At 38.4% G+C, this 21,356-nt stretch overlaps 1 protein-coding gene across 13 annotated transcripts in view; it reads right to left on the bottom strand.

The window, feature by feature from the left end:
• CCDC150 (coiled-coil domain containing 150) overlaps positions 1-21,356 on the bottom strand; it is a 139,901-nt gene that overhangs the window by 39,054 nt on the left and 79,491 nt on the right. For 10 of the 13 annotated variants that reach the window (XM_009182671.4, XM_009182675.3, XM_017946741.3 and 7 more), the window contains 11 exons: positions 21,046-21,174; positions 20,049-20,218; positions 19,050-19,143; positions 18,043-18,212; positions 13,419-13,545; positions 10,042-10,236; positions 9,568-9,636; positions 9,307-9,468; positions 8,478-8,564; positions 7,289-7,408; positions 6,638-6,994 (listed from right to left, as the gene is read on the bottom strand). In XM_009182671.4, coding sequence (XP_009180935.2) covers positions 6,878-6,994; positions 7,289-7,408; positions 8,478-8,564; positions 9,307-9,468; positions 9,568-9,636; positions 10,042-10,236; positions 13,419-13,545; positions 18,043-18,212; positions 19,050-19,143; positions 20,049-20,218; positions 21,046-21,174 — 1,440 coding nt within the window. In that variant the 3' untranslated portion in view covers positions 6,638-6,877. Of the gene's footprint in view, positions 1-6,637; positions 6,995-7,288; positions 7,409-8,477; positions 8,565-9,306; positions 9,469-9,567; positions 9,637-10,041; positions 10,237-13,418; positions 13,546-18,042; positions 18,213-19,049; positions 19,144-20,048; positions 20,219-21,045; positions 21,175-21,356 lie in introns of those variants that run through there. The other 3 variants (XM_009182676.4, XM_021923828.1, XR_001893503.3) reach the window with 2 other exon arrangements.

The following is a 21,356-nucleotide window of genomic DNA, read 5'->3' as shown; positions in this document are numbered from 1 at the left end:
GCAGCACATGGAAAAGCTTATCCACTACGATCAAGTCAGCTTCATCCCTGGGATGCAAGGTTGGTTCAACACATGCAAATCAGTAAATGTGATTCATTACATAAACAGAACTAAAGACAAAAGTCACATTATCTCAATAGACGCAGAAAAGGCCTTCAATGAAATTCATCACTTCATGTTAAAAACTCTCAATAAACTAGGTATTGAAGTAATGTATCTCAAAGTAATAAGAGCAATCTATGACAAACCCACGGTCAACATCATACTGAATGGGCAGAAGCTGGAAGCATTCCCCTTGAAAACTGCCATAAGACAGGAATGCCCTCTCTCATCACCCCTATTCCACACAATGTTGGAAGTTGTGGCCAGGGCAATCAGGCAAGAGAAAGAAATACGAACAGAGGAAGTCAAATTATCTTTGTTTGAAGATGACATGATTCTGTATCTAGAAAACCCCATTGTCTCAGCCCAAAAGCTTCTTAAGCTGATAAGCAACATCAGCAGTCTCAGGATACAAAATTAATGTGCAAAAATCACTAGCATTCCTATACCCCACCAATAGGCAGGCAGAGAGCCAAAACACAAACTCCCATTCACAATTGCTGGGGATATACCCAAAGGATTATAAATCATGCTGCTATAAAGACACATGCACACGTATGTTTATTGCAGCACTATTCACAATAGCAAAGACTTGGAATCAACCCAAATGTCCATCAGTGACAGATTGGATTAAGAAAATGTGGCACATATACACCATGGAATACTATGCAGCCATAAAAAAGGATGAGTTCGTGTCCTTTGTAGGGACATGGATGCAGCTGGAAACCATCATTCTTAGCAAACTATCACAAGAACAGAAAACCAAACACCGCATGTTCTCACTCATAGGTGGGAACTGAACAATGAGATCACTTGGACTCAGGAAGGGGAACATCACACACCGGGGCCTATCATGGGGAGGGGGGAGGGGGGAGGGATTGCATTGGGAGTTATACCTGATGTAAATGACGAGTTGATGGGTGCAGCAGACCAACATGGCACAAGTATACATATGTAACAAACCTGCACGTTATGCACATGTACCCTACAACTTAAAGTATAATAATAATAAATAAATTAAAAAAAAAAAAAAAAAGAATAAAATACCTAGGAATGCCACTGACAACGGAAGTGAAGGACCTCTTCAAGGAGAACTACAAACCACTGCTCAAAGGAATCAGAGAAGACACTAACGGAAAAACATTCCATGCTCACGGATAGGAAGAATCATTATCGTGAAAATGGCCATACTGCCCAAAGTAATTTATAGATTCAATGCTATGCCCATTAAACTACCATTGATGGTCTTCAAAGAATTAGAAAAAAACTATTTTAAAATTCATATGGGACCAAGAAAGAGCCTGACTAGCCAAGACAATCCTAAGCAACAAGAACAAGGCTGAACCATCACCCTACCTAACTTCCAACTATACTACAAGGCTGCAGTAACCAAAACAGCATGCTACTGGTACTAGAACAGACACATAGACCAATAGAATAGAACAGAATAGAGAACTCAGAAATAAGACAGCACACCTATAAACATTTGATCTTCGACAAACCTGACAAAAACAAGCAATAGGGAAAGGATTCCCTATTCAATAAATGGTGCTGGGATAACTGGCTAGCCATATGTAAAAAATGGAAACTGGACCCCTTCCTTAAATCATATACAAAAATTAACTCGTAATGGATTAAAGACTTAAATGTAAAGCCCAAAATTATAAAAATGCTAACAGAAAATCTGGGCAATATCATTTAGGACATAGGCACAGGCAAAGATTTCATGACAGAAACACCAAAAGCAATTGCAACAAAAGCAAAAATTATCAAACGGGATCTAATTAAACCAAAGAGCTTCTGCAGAGCAAAAGAAACTATCACTGGAGTGAACACACAACCTACAGAATGGGAGAAAATTTTTGCTGTCTAATCCTTCTAACAAAGATCTAATATCCACAGTCTACAAGGAACTTAAATTTACAAGAAAAAAACAACCCCATTAAAAAGTGGGCAAAGGACATGAACAGCCACTTCGCAAAAGAAGACATACATGTGGCCAACAAATATATGAAAAAAAAGCTCAACATCACTGATCATTACATCACTGATCATTAAAGAAATGAAAATCCAAACCACAATGAGATACCATCTCATGCCAGTCAGAATGGCTATTATGAAAAAGTCAAAAAAACAACAGATGCTGGCAAGGTGGTGGAGAAAAAGGAAAGCATTTACACTGTTGGTGGGAATGTAAATAGTTCAACCACTGTGGAAGAGAGTGTGGCAATTCCTTAAAGACCTAGAGGCAGAAATACCATTTGACCCAGCAATCCCATTACTGGAAATATACCTAAAGGAATATAAATCATTCTATTATAAAGATTCATGCACGTGTATGTTCACTGAAACACTATTCACAATAGCAAATACATGAAATTAACCCTAAATGCCCATCAATAGCAGACTCAATAAAGAAACTGTGGTACATATACACCATGGAATACTATGCAGCAGTGAAAAGGAATAAGATCATGTCCTTTGCAGGGACATGGATGAAGTTGGAAGCCATTATCCTCAGCAAACTAACACAGAAACAGAAAACCAAACAGCATGTGTTCTCACTTATAAGTGGGAGCTGAATGATAAGAACACATAGACATATGAGTGGCAACAACACACACTGGAACCTGTAGGGGGCAGAGTGGGGGAAGAAAGAGCATCAGGAAGAATAGCTAACGGATGCTGGGCTTAATACCTAGGTGATGGGATGATCTGTGCAGCAAACCACCATGGCACATGTTTACCTATGTAACAAACCTGCACACCCTGCACATGTACCCCTGAACTTAAAATAAGTTGGAGAAAAAACAACCTTCAAATAAACACTTGCTAAAATCCTCTATAGAACAACCTATCACAGTATGAAAAAATTTGCCAAAATATTCATCACTGATAGAAACTTTTTTAGCATGGCAAAGGATGTGGCCAGATAATGTCTCATCTGTAACAAAATTAATTTGGAAAAGTTATAAAGGTGGGTATGAAGTAGAACCATATCCTAAAAGACTCTTTGAGTACATCCAAATGGATTTTATATAACTACTTCATTCTATGTGTGTTATATATAGTAATAATGGTATATTTATTTTCTGGATGAGTGGAAGCACTCCCTTGTCAAAAAGCTAGCACTTAAAATGGCTAAAAAAGGATTTGAGTTTGTGTTTCCCACCAAGGACATTACATCTATCTAATAATACAGGGACACATTAAGCTGAAATGGTTTTTCATGATTTGAATTATATAAGCTTTGCTTTTTAAATGAATCCTTGTTGCTCATATCACTTCAATCCTCTGGAAAAATAGAAAAAGTCTTAATAGAATCAGAAAGTTATACCCATTAGAGATCCCAAAGTTCTCTGAAGGGCTTTCAGAAGCGGATGATCTGCAGAAATTGACTGCTAACCCAAAAGCCTCAGAACAAGCAGATAACCACACAAAATAGGCGGCTTCTGCCTAAGACCATTTGAACAAGATTCTTCTGTCACATTCTCTTTAACATACCTTTGTCTGTTACTCTGTTGGTCATACTCCTCTCTTTACTAGTTTAAGCTTATACATAGTTGTGATTTAGCTATCATATACCTCTTATAACAAATACAAGCTTTACTAGAAATGATCATCAATCTAACTATGTCTTTCTCCCAATCTAGTATAGCCAATCTAAAAAATAACATAAAGGTATGTTACCTTAACTTTATCAATAATGGCACCCTTTGAAGACAATACATAAGTGAAGAAAAATGTCCTTGTTCTGGAAAAGGAGGATATAAATATTCTTGGCATATAACTGTGACTGTCATGACAACGTAAGTGGTAATACATTTACAATCCATTAAGGTTGATCATCTCCCTTGTCTAGTAACTGGGATCTTTTTCCTTTGTGGAATTCACTACCAAGGTTTTCAGTGCCAACCCTGGATCAAGGTTAATTATTCTGGGGGGCTCCTGGTTAGGCTGTTTTAAAGTTATAATTCCCCAATACCCTCAACTGACTATATATCTTGAAGAGTCCAAAGGGATAAATCCCTTTTTGGAGAGACTCCTGTATTAGTCCATTCTCACACTGCTATACAGACCTGAGACAGGGTAATTTATAATGAGGCTTAAATGACTCACAGTTCCACAGGATGTACAGTAGGCATGGCTGGGGAGGCCTCAGGCAACTTATAATCATGGTGAAAGGGCAAAGGGGAAGCAAGCACATCTTCACGTGGCAGCAGGAGAGAGCAAGTGAACAAAGAGGTAATACACACTTTTAAACAACCAGATCTTGTGAGAAGTCACTCACTATGACAAGAACAGCAAGGGGGAAAACTGCCCCCATAATCCAATCACCTTCCACCAGGCCCCTCCTCCTCCAACACTGGGAATTACAATTCAACATGAGATTTGGGTGGGGACACAGAGCCAAACCACATCAACTCCTATGGATAGTGACCTATCCCATAGGAGTTTGACAACTTGAGGAGACCACCAAAAATGTGTTCTCTCACTTTAGCTGACCCAGTAAATAACAAAGCCCAACCCTTGGAGAAACAGCAAACAACTTAAATTTTCATAACCAAGCGTCATCTTAGTCTGTTTCTGCTGCTATAACAAAACAGTTGAGACTGAGTAATTTATAAAGAACAGACATTTATTTCTTACAGTTTGGGAGGCTGGGAAGTCCAAGATCAAGGTGCTTGCAGATTTGATGTCAAGTGAGGACCCCGTTCCCTGTTTCTAAGATGGCACCTTGGTGCTGTTTCCTCCAGAGGAGCTGAATGCTATGTCCTCACATGGTGGAAGGCAGAAAGGCAAAATGGCCCAAGTTAGTTCCCTCCAGCCCTTTAATGAGGCACTACTCCATCCATGAAGGCAGAGCCCCAAAGGCCCCCCACTTAATACCACTTCCCCAGAGGCCCTAAAGGCCTCCCACTTAATACCACCAGAGTAAGAATTAAGTTTCAACATGAATTTTGGAGGAGACACATTCAAACCATAGAACCAAAGTAGTTATAGGTAATAAAATAGCCATGAATTATTTTCTTTTTCCAACCAGAGAGGTATATGTACCAGTGCTAACACTTCGTATTGTACCTGGGTTAACAAAATAGTTGTTTGATGTCTGTTGTTCAGTCTCAAATGCTTCTACAGAGCCACTGTCCTAACATATCATAGAGGACCAAAAGGGGGCACAAAGAATAAAATGTTTACATCCACCCAAAAACAGATTAAGATTGATCGTTTGGAAGCCATGAGAACAAGCAGCTAGTTTTTAACTACCAGTTTTTACCAGTTTTTAACTTGTCCATTAGATCAATGACAACTTTTTTTCTTTCTTTTTTCTTTTTTTTTTTTTTTTTGAGACAGAGTTTCACTCTGTTGCCCAGGCTGGAGTACAGTGGCGTGATCTTGGCTCACTACGACCTCCACCTCCTGGGTTCAAGCGATTCTTGTGCTTCAGCCATCCAAATAGCTAGGACTACAGGTTTGCACCACCACACCTGGCTAATTTTTGTATTTTTGATAGAGACAGGGTTTCACCATGTTGGCCAGGCTGGTCTCAAACTCCTGGCCTCAAGTGATCTGCCTGCCTTGGCCGCCCGAAGTGTTGGGATTACAGGCATGAGCCACTGGACCTGGCCAACTTGCCTTTTTGTACATGCTTTTACAAGCCTGAAAACCAGCAAGAGTCCTTTATTCCTTAAGTCAAACAAACAGAAATGGACCCACTCCAATTAACATGCTTCTGAATGTGAATCAATAAACAATAGTCTCACTTCAGTAACTACACTTCTACAGATGTCAATATGAATTCCATATTCCCAAAGAACCTACATGAGATTAACAGTCTGCTCTGCTCAAGGAGGACTATGCCTGAACAACAATTATACCTTACTATATAGTAAGTGATAAATGTAGCTTTGTTTTTTTCTATCAGATATTGAGTAGTAGGCTCATCAACCTTTGACAGTCTTATATTTGATATTATTTTCAATTTCATGATTGCTTACTTGATTTAGGTCCTGATAATGTCAGCAGCAGCTATGATTACTTGAGTATTAATTAAGTCAGGTATTATGCCATCCATTTACATATGTTAAATCTGGATTACCTAATCCACCACTCAACATCTGAAATAAAAAGATGAAGATGAGCTTATTCCTTAACTATAGTAAGGAAGAGCTATGTTGGTCAGGCATAGTCTCCCTGAGAAGAACAGACTGCTGCATTCTGTAACTTTTTTAATGACCAAGGAAGCTGTAAATATAATATCTGAAATGCCTTATTTGAGAATAGAGATATTAGTCATTTAAAAGATATGCTGGTAATTACCCAACACAGAAGTGTGTCAGTCTGCAAGACAGTAGAAGAGTCTTTACCATTTTTCACACAATTCTATTTTCAGGGATTATCTACTGCATGTTAGAGGAGGATGTTTCATTGAAGCAAAATATCATATCGTTTAGTAGCAATATCATTTAGAACCTTGCTAAAAGCTTTTTCTTATACTTATTAGAAAAACAGACAAGAATCATGGAACAGCATCTCCTATCATAAAACAAATTAACATAAATTTATTGGGTGGAAAATGCAAAAAGGGACAAAAAAACGGGGTAGCTTTGTACTGATATAATAGTTCATAAAATGATAAACTCAGGTCCAAAATCTTCAGCCCACATCAAAGACTTCATGTTCTTATGACTCTAGAAACAGGCCAGCCCTGGCTGCTGGGCTCGTGGAATCATGGAGTGTAGCTACACATAAAGAAGCTCGCTTGTCAAGGACATCACTTCCTCTGTACCTCAGAATGATACTTCTTGGGCATAGGCCTAAGATTCTGTTTTTTCTCCCATCGATGCAGAACAGATTGGTTGGACATGACATCATGTTTTACATCTTGGTCCTGTTGGAAAGAAAACACACCTAACACTGACTGTTCAAAGCTAACTGCAGCAATCTGCACCTGTTTTGCCTCTACACAATGTCATGTATTCATGAAGACAGGTGATTCTAATTTAAAAAGTTTGTGACAGGTGGAACTTTGTAAGAAAAAGAAATTAACTGGTTTGCTAGCATTAGTGTAAAGAAACTAAAGATTAACAGAGACAGTATCAAGATGATGAGAGAACTTTAGTAATTAGAAATCTGAGAAGCAACAAGTAGAAAATTGCTTAAGACATCCATGTCTTAATCTTACCTTTTCCTGCCACCTGTCTTCCCCAGAAGGCCTCTGCAACCGGTTTTTTGTCAGCTCAAGTTGTAGACCATCAAACCTGTGTTTAAACCAGCGATGGGCTTCTTCCAGGTTAGCTGTTATCTGAACATATAAATATCACCATTAAAAGACACAAAGAAAGAGTTACAAGTTTTTTGTGTATTAGTTGCAGAGATTTTTTACTTAGAAATTAAAAGACCCAAATTCTGACTGCATGTTCTTTGCAACCTATTTGCACAATATACTTAACAACCTATATATGAGAGTAATTTCTGAGTGAGGGGTTAAACAATGCATGCAGACTTGCTGCTTTCCATGCATTTGTTAATGTTTCCTGGATGTGAAGTAATGCAAGAGAGGACCCAGGAGAAAATTAAGAATGAAGGTACAAGATGGCTTTGAAAATGAAAAAATATATGAACTCTTAAGAATGTAGTAGTTCATGGGCCAGGTGTAGTGGTTCACATCTGGAATCACAGCACTTTGGGAGGCCAAGGCTGGTGGATCACCTGAGTGCAGGAGTTCAAGACCAGCCTGGCAACATAGTGGAACCTCATCTCCACCAAAAATTAGCTGTGCATGGTACACCACCATGCCCAGCTACTTGGGAGGCTCAAGTGGGAGGATCATTTGAGCCTAGGAGGTGGAGGTTGCAGTGAGCCAAGCTTATGCCATATACTCCAGTCTGGTGACAGAGTGAGATCCTGTTTCAAAGAAAGAAAAAAAAGTATGATTTGAAATACCCCCCAAAAGGCTAATTTAAGTTTAGAATAGAAAAGGCAAATTCACAAATTAGTTAAATGGGGTCTACTTTACTTTTTTAGTTATTGATTGATGGAACAAAGAGCATCCACTTTCAGTAGCGTCATGTCAAATAATAATGCACTAAAATCCACACATATGCTGGTTTTTCCTCATATTTAGTAGGGAGATTTGGACTTCAGGTTTAATATTTTAGCATCGCGTTATCTCTCATCTATCATCAGGACACAGACTCTTAATCTAAAAATCACTTCTTTACAATAGAGACTACACTTGGGAAGTTACTGGTTTTTCCCTGTTGCATTCCTGACAACTCTGTTAATGAAGGATTTCACATTGACTTGGGTTGCTTCAGGGTTGTTGTGTTGAAGGAAACGTCTAAGTCTTTATGTCCATGGGTCTGGCTCACCTGTTCTGATTCCACACTGGCTTCTTTCAGCTTATTCTCTGTTGCCTCTTTACATTTCTTCAGGTGTCTGATAGTTTCTTCCAATTCCTGAAAATGTGATACAGAGATTTTTATAAACTTCCAACATACCATAAGGAATCAAATGCTTCACTGTTATAATAAATGGGCAACCAAATATGAAAATAGGATGGAGTGCCTTCTAACTTCAGGTGCTACTGACATATGAGATAAAAACTGTTATTTTCAGTTTAACCTATAGTCTCCATATCTACATATGTGGATATGATTACACATTTTGAGTTTTTATTTATGGATTCTGTTGAGGAAAGTGATTAATATCTCTTTTCAGAACTGGAGAGATACTTCTCATGACAAACCCTATTGAAAGACAAGAGCTCAGTGATCTCTTGAAGTCCCTTTTCAGTGATATGACGTTATGCTTTTTATTCATTTAGGAATACCTAAGAGTCCTGTAACAACAACAGGTGTATCTGTGCTAGGAGAAGAAATGAGGTGTATAAAGTTCCTGAAAGGCTATGGAATTCAGTTCAGAAGTCTTACTTAGTAACTGATACTTTGCATATGTAAGCCCTAGATGTTCTTCAAAATTTGACGTTACTTTTATTAAACTGAAAACGGAGAACATTTGCCGTATTCAAACTACAGTCTTCTTTCTAGATACTATTATTCTAAGGACTTAGCTAAGATAAACAATTTGTAAATATGTGTTGTCTTCTGTAGACTTTAGAAAGTCTAGGTGCAATACTGCTGGGCTTGGCACATGTCATTTGCTGACGATCTTTAAGATGAATCTTAGGAAACCTTTTACCTGGCACCGATTCTCTAGCTCCTGCCTTATTTTCCGCTCTGCTTCTAGGCACAGCTCTTGCTGTTTATTCCGCACTGAGGCATCATATTGGCTCTTGGCCAACATCTGCATCTCTTTCTGCAGGTTAGTCATTTCACACACAAATCTCTGGATACTCAAAGACTGGAAGGATACAAAGACGGAGACATTTGGTGAACCCCCTCCAAGTTTGAGATTTTGCATGAAAGGTAAACACAGAGAGTATGGAAATCATCTATCTACCTGTTCATAGTTTTTTTTCTGATATTGATCCTTAATTAGCTCCATTTGCTTCAATTCTTTTTCTATTTGCTAAAAGTAAATGGAAAATAACATAAAAAGATGATCAGTGGAAAAACTGGCTTGCTCTTTTTGCCTATAAGATGACAGAAAGATTCCAATATGAGACCCAAAGTTACCAGTTCCTGCTGAGCTTTCTTTCCCATCTGGCCCACTGATCCCGAAAGAGCAAAGTCCAGTACAATCAACATGGAAGGGACAGATGGGGAACCAGAATGTGACACTGGCAGCAAAGGAGAAATCAAACATTTACACAGCAGCGTCTCCACTGAAAAAGTCTCCCCAAAGGCAACTGGCTGTAATTCCCAGAGAATACGTGGGGCTGGTAGGGTTCTAAAACCTGTCTTCCCCAGACACCACTGACTGCCTATATCCTCATAGGGTATCCAGGAAGTGAGAAGAGGTTTCTCATACAACCTTCATCCTTTCTACATTCTGAGCATTATTCGCCTTAGCTGACAAGTGGAGCTTAATTTGGGTCTTTTGATTCTTTATTTTCTCCTTGTTACTTTCTAGTATTTTTTCTAGCTCTGCAAGTTTCTGTCGCAGCTCTCGGTTGTTCCGGGACACTTCCACTGATCTGAAGTTAGCTTCATCAAGGGCTTTCTTCAGCTTAAAACACAAGGGAAAAAATTGAAACATTTTTACTTTCCATCAAGAGAAGCTTATGTAGTTTTGTCCTTATATTTTGTTATCTTTGGATTTTCTTTTAAAAAGGAGAGTTAGTGAGGCAATAATAATGTCTGATTAAGCAGATTTATAGAGCAACAGACCAAGTGGTTTTCATAATTTTTATCACTGAAGAACAAACTCTTTCTTGGAATAAAGAATGTAAATGTATATTCATCATTTGCATTTTAAGAGCATGGCTTTGGAGTCAGACCTCTGTCCAAATATCACCTTCAGCACTTACTGGTTGAGTGATCTGGGGCAATTAACTACCTTAAGCCTCAGGTTCATCATCTGAACAGTGTGTTTGTATAGCCTACTTCGTAGAATACAAATAACAAATTAAATTAAGATCATATAGAGAAAGAAGTAGAGTTTGGCACACACAATACTCTGTGATTATCATGCTATAAGCTCTTCTCTGTCACTTGCAACCTCATTTCTGAAGAAATGAAAATGAATTATATGGCAGTTTATATAAATATCTGTCAAGTTATTGACTGTCATGGCATATATTTTTATAATTTTGCTTTTTGTTCTCAAGGATTTTAATAAACTTATCTCGTGAAAAAAACTGCATAGTAGTTACTTAAATAATTTTACAGAGCTCCCGTCCTTCTAATATGCCCTTAAACCACTGCCACTCAAAAACTTTAGGAAGAGGAGGCAGTTGAGAAGGGAGAAGACAGGAAGGTGGTACTCTCTATGTCTGCTAGCATTTAACACAGCAAAGAGTGAAGTCAAGGATATCTGTACCTTTTCTTTCTATACTAGTTCCTTCTTTTAGATCCTAACTTTACACTACAGTCTTTATTACTGCCCAACTAACTTCCTGTTAGATATTTCAGTTACCTCAATCACAGCCTTTCTAAAACTGGATAAGCACTAACAACTATCATTTACTTTGTAGTGATTATTATGTTCAGGTACTGTGATAATTACTTTAAAAATGCTTTCCAATTTAATTCTCAAGATAAACTTGAAAAATAGTTGTGGTAGTTTCCATTTTATGACTGAGGAAACTGAAACTCAGAAATTAAGTCACTTACTTACACAGTAAATTAACACGTAGCTAATAAGAGGCAGAGCTGGGACTCAGGCAGTGCTCTGTGAGCCCATTGCTGCTGCCAACTCCTCACTGCTGTCACTCCCTCACTGTCACTGATCCTTCTTCAAAGGATTTCATTTTGTAAGTTTTTTTTTTTTTTTTTTTGAGACGGAGTTGCGCTCTGTAGTCCAGGCTGGAGTGCAGTGGCACAATTATCAGCTCACTGCAAGCTCCGCCTCCCAGGTTCACGCCATTCTCCCGCCTCAGCCTCCCCAGTAGCTGGGACTACAGGTGCCACCACCACACCCAGCTAATTTTTTTGTATTTTTAGTAGAGACGGGGTTTCACTGTGTTAGCCAGGATGGTCTCAATCTCCTGACCTCGAGATCCCCCCTACCTCGGCCTCCCAAAGTGCTGGGATTACAGGCGTGAGCCACTGAACCCGGCTGTAAGTATTCTTAACAATGATCTCTGACTAAAGGTACATTTCTACATTTAGCACACCTTTATGTTCCCTAATTCTTCTATAAAAAGAATTTGCTTTTTATAACATTTGTATTTATATAGTGCTTTGCAATTCACAAAATTGTTTTATATACCATTATTTGAGTTTGATTTTGTGAATCATCTGTCAATTGCAACTACTAAATGTAACAAATTTGGTGAAACACAGACCAGCCATGCCAGCCAAGGAATTATTTTAATCCCTCCTTCTCCAGGATACAACATTTAATGTCTGTTTGATCATTTCTTTTCTTTTTTTTTTTTTTTTTTGGAGACGGAGTCTCCATCTGTCACCCAGGCTGGAGTGCAGTGGCGCTATCTAGGCTCACTGTAACCTCTACCTCCCAGGTTCAAGCGATTTTTGTGCCTCAGCCTCCTGAATAGCTGGGATTACAGGCACCTGCCACCATGCCCAGCTAATTTTTATATTTTTAGTAGAGATGGAGTTTCACCATGTTAGCCAGGCTGGTCTCAAACTTCTGACCTCAGGTGATCCACCTGCCTCAGCCTCCCAAAGTGCTGGGATTACAGGCATGAGCCGCCTTGCCAGGACTGTTTGATGATTTTTCTATTAAAATGGGCTTTCTGACTTAATTGTTTTCTATTTTCAACTGAACTACTTTGCTTGGCCCTAATCATCTAATACTCAAATTAACGGTTATAGTTTTCTTGAGTCTCCATGCCTCCAGTTTCTCTTCATTATCCTCTACTGTCCTCTGTTGTTACATTAACCTTCCTAAACTTATGCTTCTATCATACCACCCCCTGCTCAGAAACCCATAGTGCTCCATTTCTACCTGAGTTCACATCCAACATTTCTATAACTAAGGCCATCCATCAGGTGGTCCCATTTAAGCTAACACTCTTTCTCTAACATTTCCCAAAGTCTCTCTCTAATCAACAGAGGCTACTTTTCATCTGCTTGCATGTCCTGTTCATTTTTGTAAGTAAGCTTGGCCAGTTTTGTAAGGTGTCCAGTCCTGCCATCTCTGCTAGTCTCAATCCTGTACTCTCATTAAGCTTCCCTTCTTCTATCAACCAAATGGCCTAAAATAAACTTTCTCTTACTTCGAATTCCTTCAAAGTTGTACACAGCCTCTCCTACCCAAGAAAGTTCTCTGATGTTTTCCCTATTTGTCTCATGTCCGGAGTGGAGATCCCAAACAAGGGTCATTTGGCACACACTAGGGCAGGACCATATCTTCTACTGTTTTCTCCGTGTCTCTCAGGACATGGTAGATGCAGAATAGATGCCAGTTAAGTGAACTGAGAAGACAGATGATTTCTCTTCTGTCTATCACATGGCAGTCTCCTAATTCCTCTATCCCTCTTGCTTATCACTCTCTGATGGAAAATCTCCCACCAAGGCACACCTTTGCTGGGCAGAGAATTATGTCAGAAACTTTTTTCTTGTGTGCTGCTTTACAGAGAGGTCTTAATTACATCTGGCCTGGTGATCAAAGGGGGACGAGAGGAGTCAAAGGCCAACTGCAGCCATTCTCTGAAATCCCAGAGCTGCTTTTCCTCCTAAGAGGCATTCACCAAGAGAGAAACTTTCCTCATGACTCTATACCTCAGCCACTTCCCGTTGTGCCACTTTCTTTGCAGTTTCTCTCTCAGTTTGAAACTGCTTTCTTAGGGCTTCTATGCGTTCAGCATGCAATTCTGCTTCCACTTTGGACTCTTCAGTCATCTGGTCTCTGTTTTGAAGAAGAGAGGTGATAAGTCACCTTTAGAAATCATTTTAGGAGGTAAGAAAGTTTTGGAGGGGAGTGTGCAACTCTCCAAAAGGTATGTGATTTATAAACAAGCAGCCTATCAGTAGCCTGGTGAACCTAATTTGGAGCTCATTAACAGAAGAAAAAAGAAGTGAACTTACCTGTAGCATGAAAAAACATTAATTCTACGTAAAAATCAACAAACAGGCCGGGCAAGGCGGCTCATGCCTGTAATCCCAGCACTTTGGGAGGATGAGGCAGGTGGATCACCTGAGGTCAGAAGTTTGAGACCAGCCTGGCCAACATGGTGAAACTCTACCTCTACTAAAAATACAAAAATTAGCTGGGCATGGTGGCGGGTGCCTGTAATCCCAGCTATTCAGGAGGCTGAGAAACAATTAACTCATTTTACCAACCAAATGAGTAAAAAACTCACATCAAAGAAAAATATTGGAGGAAGCAGAAATACTTTAAGAGATATTTGCTTTTGTCTTTTCTCTTGCCTTTGTCTTTTCAAACAAAACCATTATTTTAGCAAAGGGATTAAGACTATGGGTTTTGGAGTCAGCCTGCTACTGTCTGGATTGTAATCTCAGCTCTAGTAAGATGATGTCTTTTTGCTAGCAGCTATTTACTACTCAAGTTTTAACTTGTAATAATATTGTTTCCTTATCTTTAAACTGAGAGCCTTAAATTAGATCAGCATTCCTAACTTGAACTCCTTGGTCAAGACCCATGATTAATCTTCTGAGGATGCTGGAATTCCCGGAAATAATATGCAAAATGTGTGTGTGTGTGAGAGATTGTAGTTGAGTCCATAGCTTCTGATTTTTAAAAGGATAAGTGACTCCAAAAAGGACTAAATGGATTTAAGCAATTACTAGGCTTCTTCTAGCTTTAACATTCTCTGATGCAGCTGATAATGACTTACTATATGATTACTCGAGTTATTGGTTCTTTCTCAAAGGATAGGAGCCTGCCCTGCCATGAAATCATCTTCATTTCCCCCCTCTCTCCTCCTGACCATCTCTTGCTCTTATTTGTATAATACATCCATGTTCTCCATGTGTCTCTAAAAGCACATCTACTAATGGATTCAGTTTCTCCACTTAGCAGCATTCAGTGACTTGGTCTCTACATGAGACTTGCAGGTGGTAACTTCAACTGTCCCTCCAGTACCCCAGGCAGGAATGTATCAATACACTTTGGTCATCACATCTAAAAATTTGCTGACACCTGTCCTCAAGGCACAGCATAAAGGGGTGGAGATCCTAAAGTTACTGGATATAATTGTGGTTATTTCTTACATTCCCACACTCCTCCCCATACCCACCTCAATCTGAAAAATGAGCAAAAAATTCATGGAGATATAGAAAGGGAACAAAACCATCATTTTTACAGTGCTGTATTTTGATTTTCTTATAACTTTCTAAATTGCCTTTAAATTTATTGTGCTTATATCGAAATGATTAAGACTATAAGTTTTGGAGTCAGCCTGCTGCTGCCTGGATCCTAATCCCAGCTCTAGTAAGATGATGTCTGACCTTGAGTATGGTACACCACCTTCCCCTGCTTGTTTCCTTATCTTCAAAATGGGAATAATAACAGTAACCACCATCATAGGGTAATAGTTTGTACTAAAGGAAATAATGCATGTGAAGTCCTTAGCATATTACCCAACATATCATGAGCATGTAACAGATGTTAACTATTGTCATCATCTAGCTCTAAAAATTCAAATTCTAAATTTTAGTTTTAATTAAATTTTTTATTAACTTTAAATTTTAAAATTTCTCTCAAGTCTCTACCTCTGCCCTGAACCCCCACATAGCACTTCAACTTCAACTCTTACTTTCTTCTTCTTTTTACTGTGGTAAGAACATTTAATATGAGGTCTACCCTCTTCACAAATTTTAAGCATAAAATATAGTGTCGTTCATTATAGCTCTATGTTATACAGCAGATCTCTAGAATGTATTCATCTTGCTCTTTTTTTCCTAAGGAAAATCGCAGACCATCTACCAATCAGCCTCCTCAACAGTCTTCTGAAGACTCACCCAGCTTCTGCTTCCCTCTAGTCCCAAAGGAAGAAATATCCAACCTCATCTTTAAAGATAACCCTTCCGCTTTGACTCCCTCTTTCTCCAGTTCAATCGAGTTCTTTCCCATAATCTTTAATCATGGTCCAGTTCCTCCCATTCCAAAAACAGGACAACAACAGAATGACTTTTCTTCATGTTATACTCTTGAGCTGCTATCTGACGTTCTTTATCTTCACCATTGTCCTCCTTGCCTGCCTTTTCTCATCAATCACTTACTCCTTGTGATCTTCTGTATCTACAGAAACTGGCCATCTGGAGGATGATTGGTAGATACCTGTTGCAAAACCCAGCGGCTTCCTCTCTGGTCTCTTTGACTGTGCAGCATCTGACTCACTTGTGTTTGACTTTGGTGATACTACATTCTACTGATTCTTTCCTTACCTCCACTAAATGCTCCTTCTCTGGATCCTTCTGTGGCCTCTGTTCGCCTTCTACCTGAAATGCAGCACATCTCCAAGTTCTGACCTTGGTTCTCTCTATATACTTTTCCCATGGCAGTCTAACCCACACCAAAGCTTTAGCGTTTATCTTTTTATGTTTTTGAGATGGAGTCTCGCTCTGTCACCCAGGCTGGAGTGCAGTGGCATGATCTCGGCTCACTGCAACCTCTGCCTCCCAGGTTCAAGCGATTCTCCTGCCTCAGCCTCCCAAGTAGCTGGGACTACAGGCACGCACCACCATACCCAGGTTTGTATTTTTAGTAGAGAGGGAGTTTCACCATGTTGGCCAGGATGGTCTCGATCTCCTGACCTCGTGATCCACCCACCTCAGCCTCCCAAAGTACTAGGATTACAGGTGTGAGCCACCGCGCCTGGCGTTTAGCTTTTATCTTTATGGAGATGAATTCCAAATAGTAGCCTCTTCTTAGAACTAAGCCTACAGTTCTAAGTCTAAATTAAATAACTGTACCTAAAACCCAACAAGTTCTCCAAAACCTGCTCTGTCTTCCTAACCCTGTGCACTGATAAATACAGTTCTGCGTATGATTTCAGGAGGTTCAAAGATCTCAAGTAAAGCAGCATGATTCATCTTTGATGAAAATACAAACTATTATCATAAGCAGTGGCATAAAGGTAAATCCTGAAGCAAATGCTGCAAGGAGACCTCTAACTCTCACCTCATACTTTTCCTGTAAATGACCTAACCATATTATTTTCTCCTTTGGTTTTGTTTGTTTGTTTGAAGCAGTAGTGGCAGGGACTACATTTTATAGTCACTAAATAATTTTCAGGCTTTGAAACAATTACTAGCCGTCTAAATCATAATTATCTAAACTGACACTGGAGAGTTTTAAATGCTGCTGCCAACAACTACATAAACACAATATGGAACAGTCTTAAGGCAGTAACATTTCAGCTGAATGTAAAATTTGCAGATATCATATATCTGGAAAATACCATCTCTGCTGTAGCTTATACCTCTTTCCTGTATCAACATGCTCACTAATTGAAAAGAATAAGTAAGTAGGCTGAGAACAGTGGCTCATGCCTGTAATTCCAGCACTTTGGGAGGTTGAGGCAGGTGAACTGTTTGAGCCCAGGAGTTTGAGACCACCCTGGGCAACATGGAGAAACCCTATCTCTTAAAAAAAAAAAATTAGCCAGGTGTGGTGATACATGCCTGTAGTTCGAGCTACTCAGGAGGCTCAGGTAGGAGAACTGCATGAGCCCAGGAAGTAGAAGCTGCAGTGAGTCATGATCATACCACTGAACTCCAGCCTGGGCAACAGGGCAAGACTCAGTCTCAAATAAATAAATAAATAAATAAATAAATAAATAAATAAATAAATATTGATAAAGGAATAAAGATCTACGTGCACACTGCATTTCCTTTAAGTATAAATTTTCATGGGATGCTATTAATATCTAAATATTTACCTAGGTATAATTTAAGGCAAAACTTTAGTCATTTGACCTGAACCGGATAGGTCTGATCTAAGTAATCTCGGGTCAAAACTGAAAACATTTCATGGCTTAACATCTGTTTAGATGGAGTCATTCCACCCAGGCTGATGTTTTTTGTCTAAATCATGTCTTTAAAGGACATATAAGCTGTTAATAGGAAAGCCTTCATAGAAACATGCAAATGTCCCTTCTAATCAATATTCTTTAAGTTTTCATTTAACCTTTGAGTAAAGCAGCAGCTAGATAGTGGATGAAGGAAGAGCTGAGAAGGAGAGTCAAATGATCATGCTCTAGCCAGCTATTATCTACTGGTGCTCAGCTATGCCTGGTTCTTAACATGGTTCTGCTGGAAGTACTAGGGCAAAGTAGGAGAAAAGAGTTTAACTGATTTATGTGAATGAGCCATTTATGTGAATGTGACTTACTCCTCCAGAGGTGCTTCCCTAATTTTACTGTGACTATACTGCTCTTACTTGAAGGTTTCCAAATTCTGTCGCTCAAGTTCTTTGCTTTCCAGTTGCTCTTGAATGTGATCTAGCTTTGTTTGCAGATGATTATTTGTCTGGAGAGCTTGTTCCAGACTCACAGCAAGTTTCCTGTTGTCTTCTCTAGCTACATCTAGAGCTTTTTGTAGAGATTCAATCTGAAAGAGAGAAGCATGTTTTCAATTCCACTGTAACAGATAGATGCAAGAAGTCCATAACACTGCATAAACACTCCTCACGTTCTATCATCAAGTGCCACCGAAACAATAATTAGTTGGAACCAGAAACAAAGATTCCAGGTGCCTGGAATATATATATATATGTATATACATATATGAATGAGAACTTATTAGAGACACTGCTCAGGAAACACTTAGAAGGCAATGGGAAGGGCATGCTCCACTGGTCACCAGAGAGCTTTGGAAAACAGACCCAGCTTAATTTATCCTAATTTTTTAAATTTTAAACTAAATTCCCCTTCCTGATCCTATGACCTTCTGGTCTCACTCCCTTGAAGAAAAAACCTGTCCACCGTTCCTTATAGATTCTTACAGGAAAAAAACCCTTATTTATGAACTATCCATGTGTATTTTACATATGTGCGTATAGATACATATGCATGTATGTACATATACCTGTGAGCACATGTGTGTGTAGGTGACTCCTTATTAATAGTGGGATCACTCAAGCTGTTTCTGACAGACTATATTTTCTAAGCCCATTAACTTCTGAAATTTTTTGTGCATTAATAAATGAATAAAAATGTAGACCATATAAGACAAAGAGATTAGTCATTATTGTGGTACTGGTTTGCCAATAAGTGACTCATTGTAAGACAGGTCAATTCCCCATTTGTAGATATGTCACTGTCCAAAACTCAGACTTCATTGAAAAAAACATTTACCTGATTGTTTCACTTCATTTTCCCCAAAACAGTAATATCCCAGTAAAACTAAACATATCAATGTTATCATTTTTTAAAGCCTGGCCCCAACCTCACTGTTGTGCTGGTCCTCCATGACAAGCATCCTGGCCTGCCACTGGTCCACTTCAGCTTCTAGCTTCTGCACCCTCTGTTGATTGAGATCCCTAAAAATAAAAAGCACAAAAAGAGTGACTACAGAAAAGAATCATCTAGGAATGATATCATTTGGGAGTTACAGAACACTTTTCTTCTAAGAAGCTCAAATAGCATCATATGTATATATCACTAGGAAATGTCACTAGTAAAAAATATATTGCCTTTACAAAGATTGGCTTGCTGTTGAGATTTTTGCATCTACATATAATAGCCACTTATAAAGTTATTGTGAATAGTATTTTTAATACCATTCCCTTGACTTTTTAAAAATGCAAAGGCAACTTTTAAAAGATAAACAACATGTAATGTAAAAAAAGAAAAAAGAAAACTCACTTGTTCTCTCATAACATAGAGGCAATATGCCCTATTAAACTCAGACCATTTATTCTGAGGAATAAATTTTTATTAATAAAAGGAAATTTTATTTAATTTTTGAAACATTCTATGAAGGAATTTACTTATAAAACATGGCAAGAAGTGGTTCTCAGGATGATTTACCTACAATAATTATTAATCTTGAAACAGGATAGTAATAAATGGATAATTAATTCAAACTAAAGTATGTACTTAGTTTCCATTATCTTGACAATTACTATTCTGTAGAAGCAAGAACAGAATTAGGTTTACATGGTGCAAAAAGCAAAGGTAAAACAACAGTATAGCTAATGAATTTCTAGGATATATAGTCTAGAAATTCCTTCACATCACTACACAATAGGGGCATTTTGAATTTTTGGAAATAATACTTATTTCTAATTCTAAATTTTCTCTAACTTAGTAATTCTTTAAACATATCATTTTACAATTTTTTTTTTTTGTAAAGGAAGCTACATAAAGTGACTTCATTTATTGACTTGACACTGCTCCTTAGTACAATGCAGCAATACCAATGACAGGAAAAAAACACAGGTACCTTTCTTTCTTGAGGCCTGCAATCTCTGAATCCCTCCGCCCAAGCTCTATTTGTACTTTCTCCAGAGCACCTTGCATTTTACTGTGAGAAGCCAGCACATTCTCCAACATGATTGTGACTTTGCAGTTGTCTTCTTTAGCTTCTGCCAGTTGTCGCTGAAAGTTTCCCACCTAACAGAAAATGAAACAACACAAAGACATTTGATCCTTTCTGGTTACTCTTCTGCTTGTGGATCTCATTACTCCCAGAAAATGTATGGAAAGCAGACAAGCAGACACAGTAGGATGCTAGGGGGAATAATTAAAGTATATTTTATTTTTAGGTGGTTTCTTAAGTTGTTGTTAAGAAAAAGAAAAGCTGACCCCCAGATCCTATGGTGAACTCTGCAGCTTTCCAACTATGGTCATTTTACAGCATACACATTAACCAGCACAGAGGTGGTGCCAGGCTGGCCTCTCAGCTGACTTCTGATGGGGTCAAGTGAGAATAATACATCTGAAATGCATTAGAATTATCTGAGAAAAAAAGCGGAAGCTGCTGAAGAATGAGGTAACTCACAGCCCTCCTCAGAGAGACAAAACCTAGCACTTGCTGACAAAGAGAAGTTTGGGATGTGACCTGTATTCCCACTAAGCACACACACACTGTTAAGGAGAAAGCATCACAGAAATCTTATCTCACATTAATAAAACATAACTATAAAGGTTATTATTACCAAGATCAGATGTGTTTCAATAGAAAAAATTAGAACTTTCTCTTTTGAGTATTTAAGACAAAGTTAAAAAAAAACATTGAAAGTTTTATATATATATAATGTATTTTTAAGGGAAAAAATTTAAACTATTCTAAAATTATCTTTTCTCTAAAAAAAGAAATCTTCCCCTGATCAATCCTTTTTCTTACTAATGGAAGCAAGAAAGCAAAACATATGGCTCATGAAAGATTTCGTAAGTGCTTCTTCTCAGTGACAGACGGTCAGAAGGGACTGATTCCTTGCCTTTTTGTTTTCCCTGTCCTCCACGGCCTCGAGGTCTTCTTTCAACTTCTGACTCTCTTTCAGGGCCGCATTACGACACTTCACTGTTCGGGACAGCTCCTCTTTACTTCTTTCAAGAATAGATTTCACCTAAGTAGGAAAAAAGAAACAATAAATAACATTACAAATCAGTGACTAGAATAAGACATAGAAATTTAGAAACAAAATTTTAAATGTTTAAATATATTTATTCACTACTATAAATAAAACCCATCTTTATTAGCTGCTTATTTCTTTAAAGGAAACTACAATAAAAATATCTGCGTGAATAA

This window comes from Papio anubis, chromosome 10, assembly GCF_008728515.1.
Source record: "Papio anubis isolate 15944 chromosome 10, Panubis1.0, whole genome shotgun sequence".
Lineage (NCBI taxonomy): Eukaryota > Metazoa > Chordata > Mammalia > Primates > Cercopithecidae > Papio > Papio anubis.
This window is presented reverse-complemented; position numbering and strand designations above follow the sequence as displayed.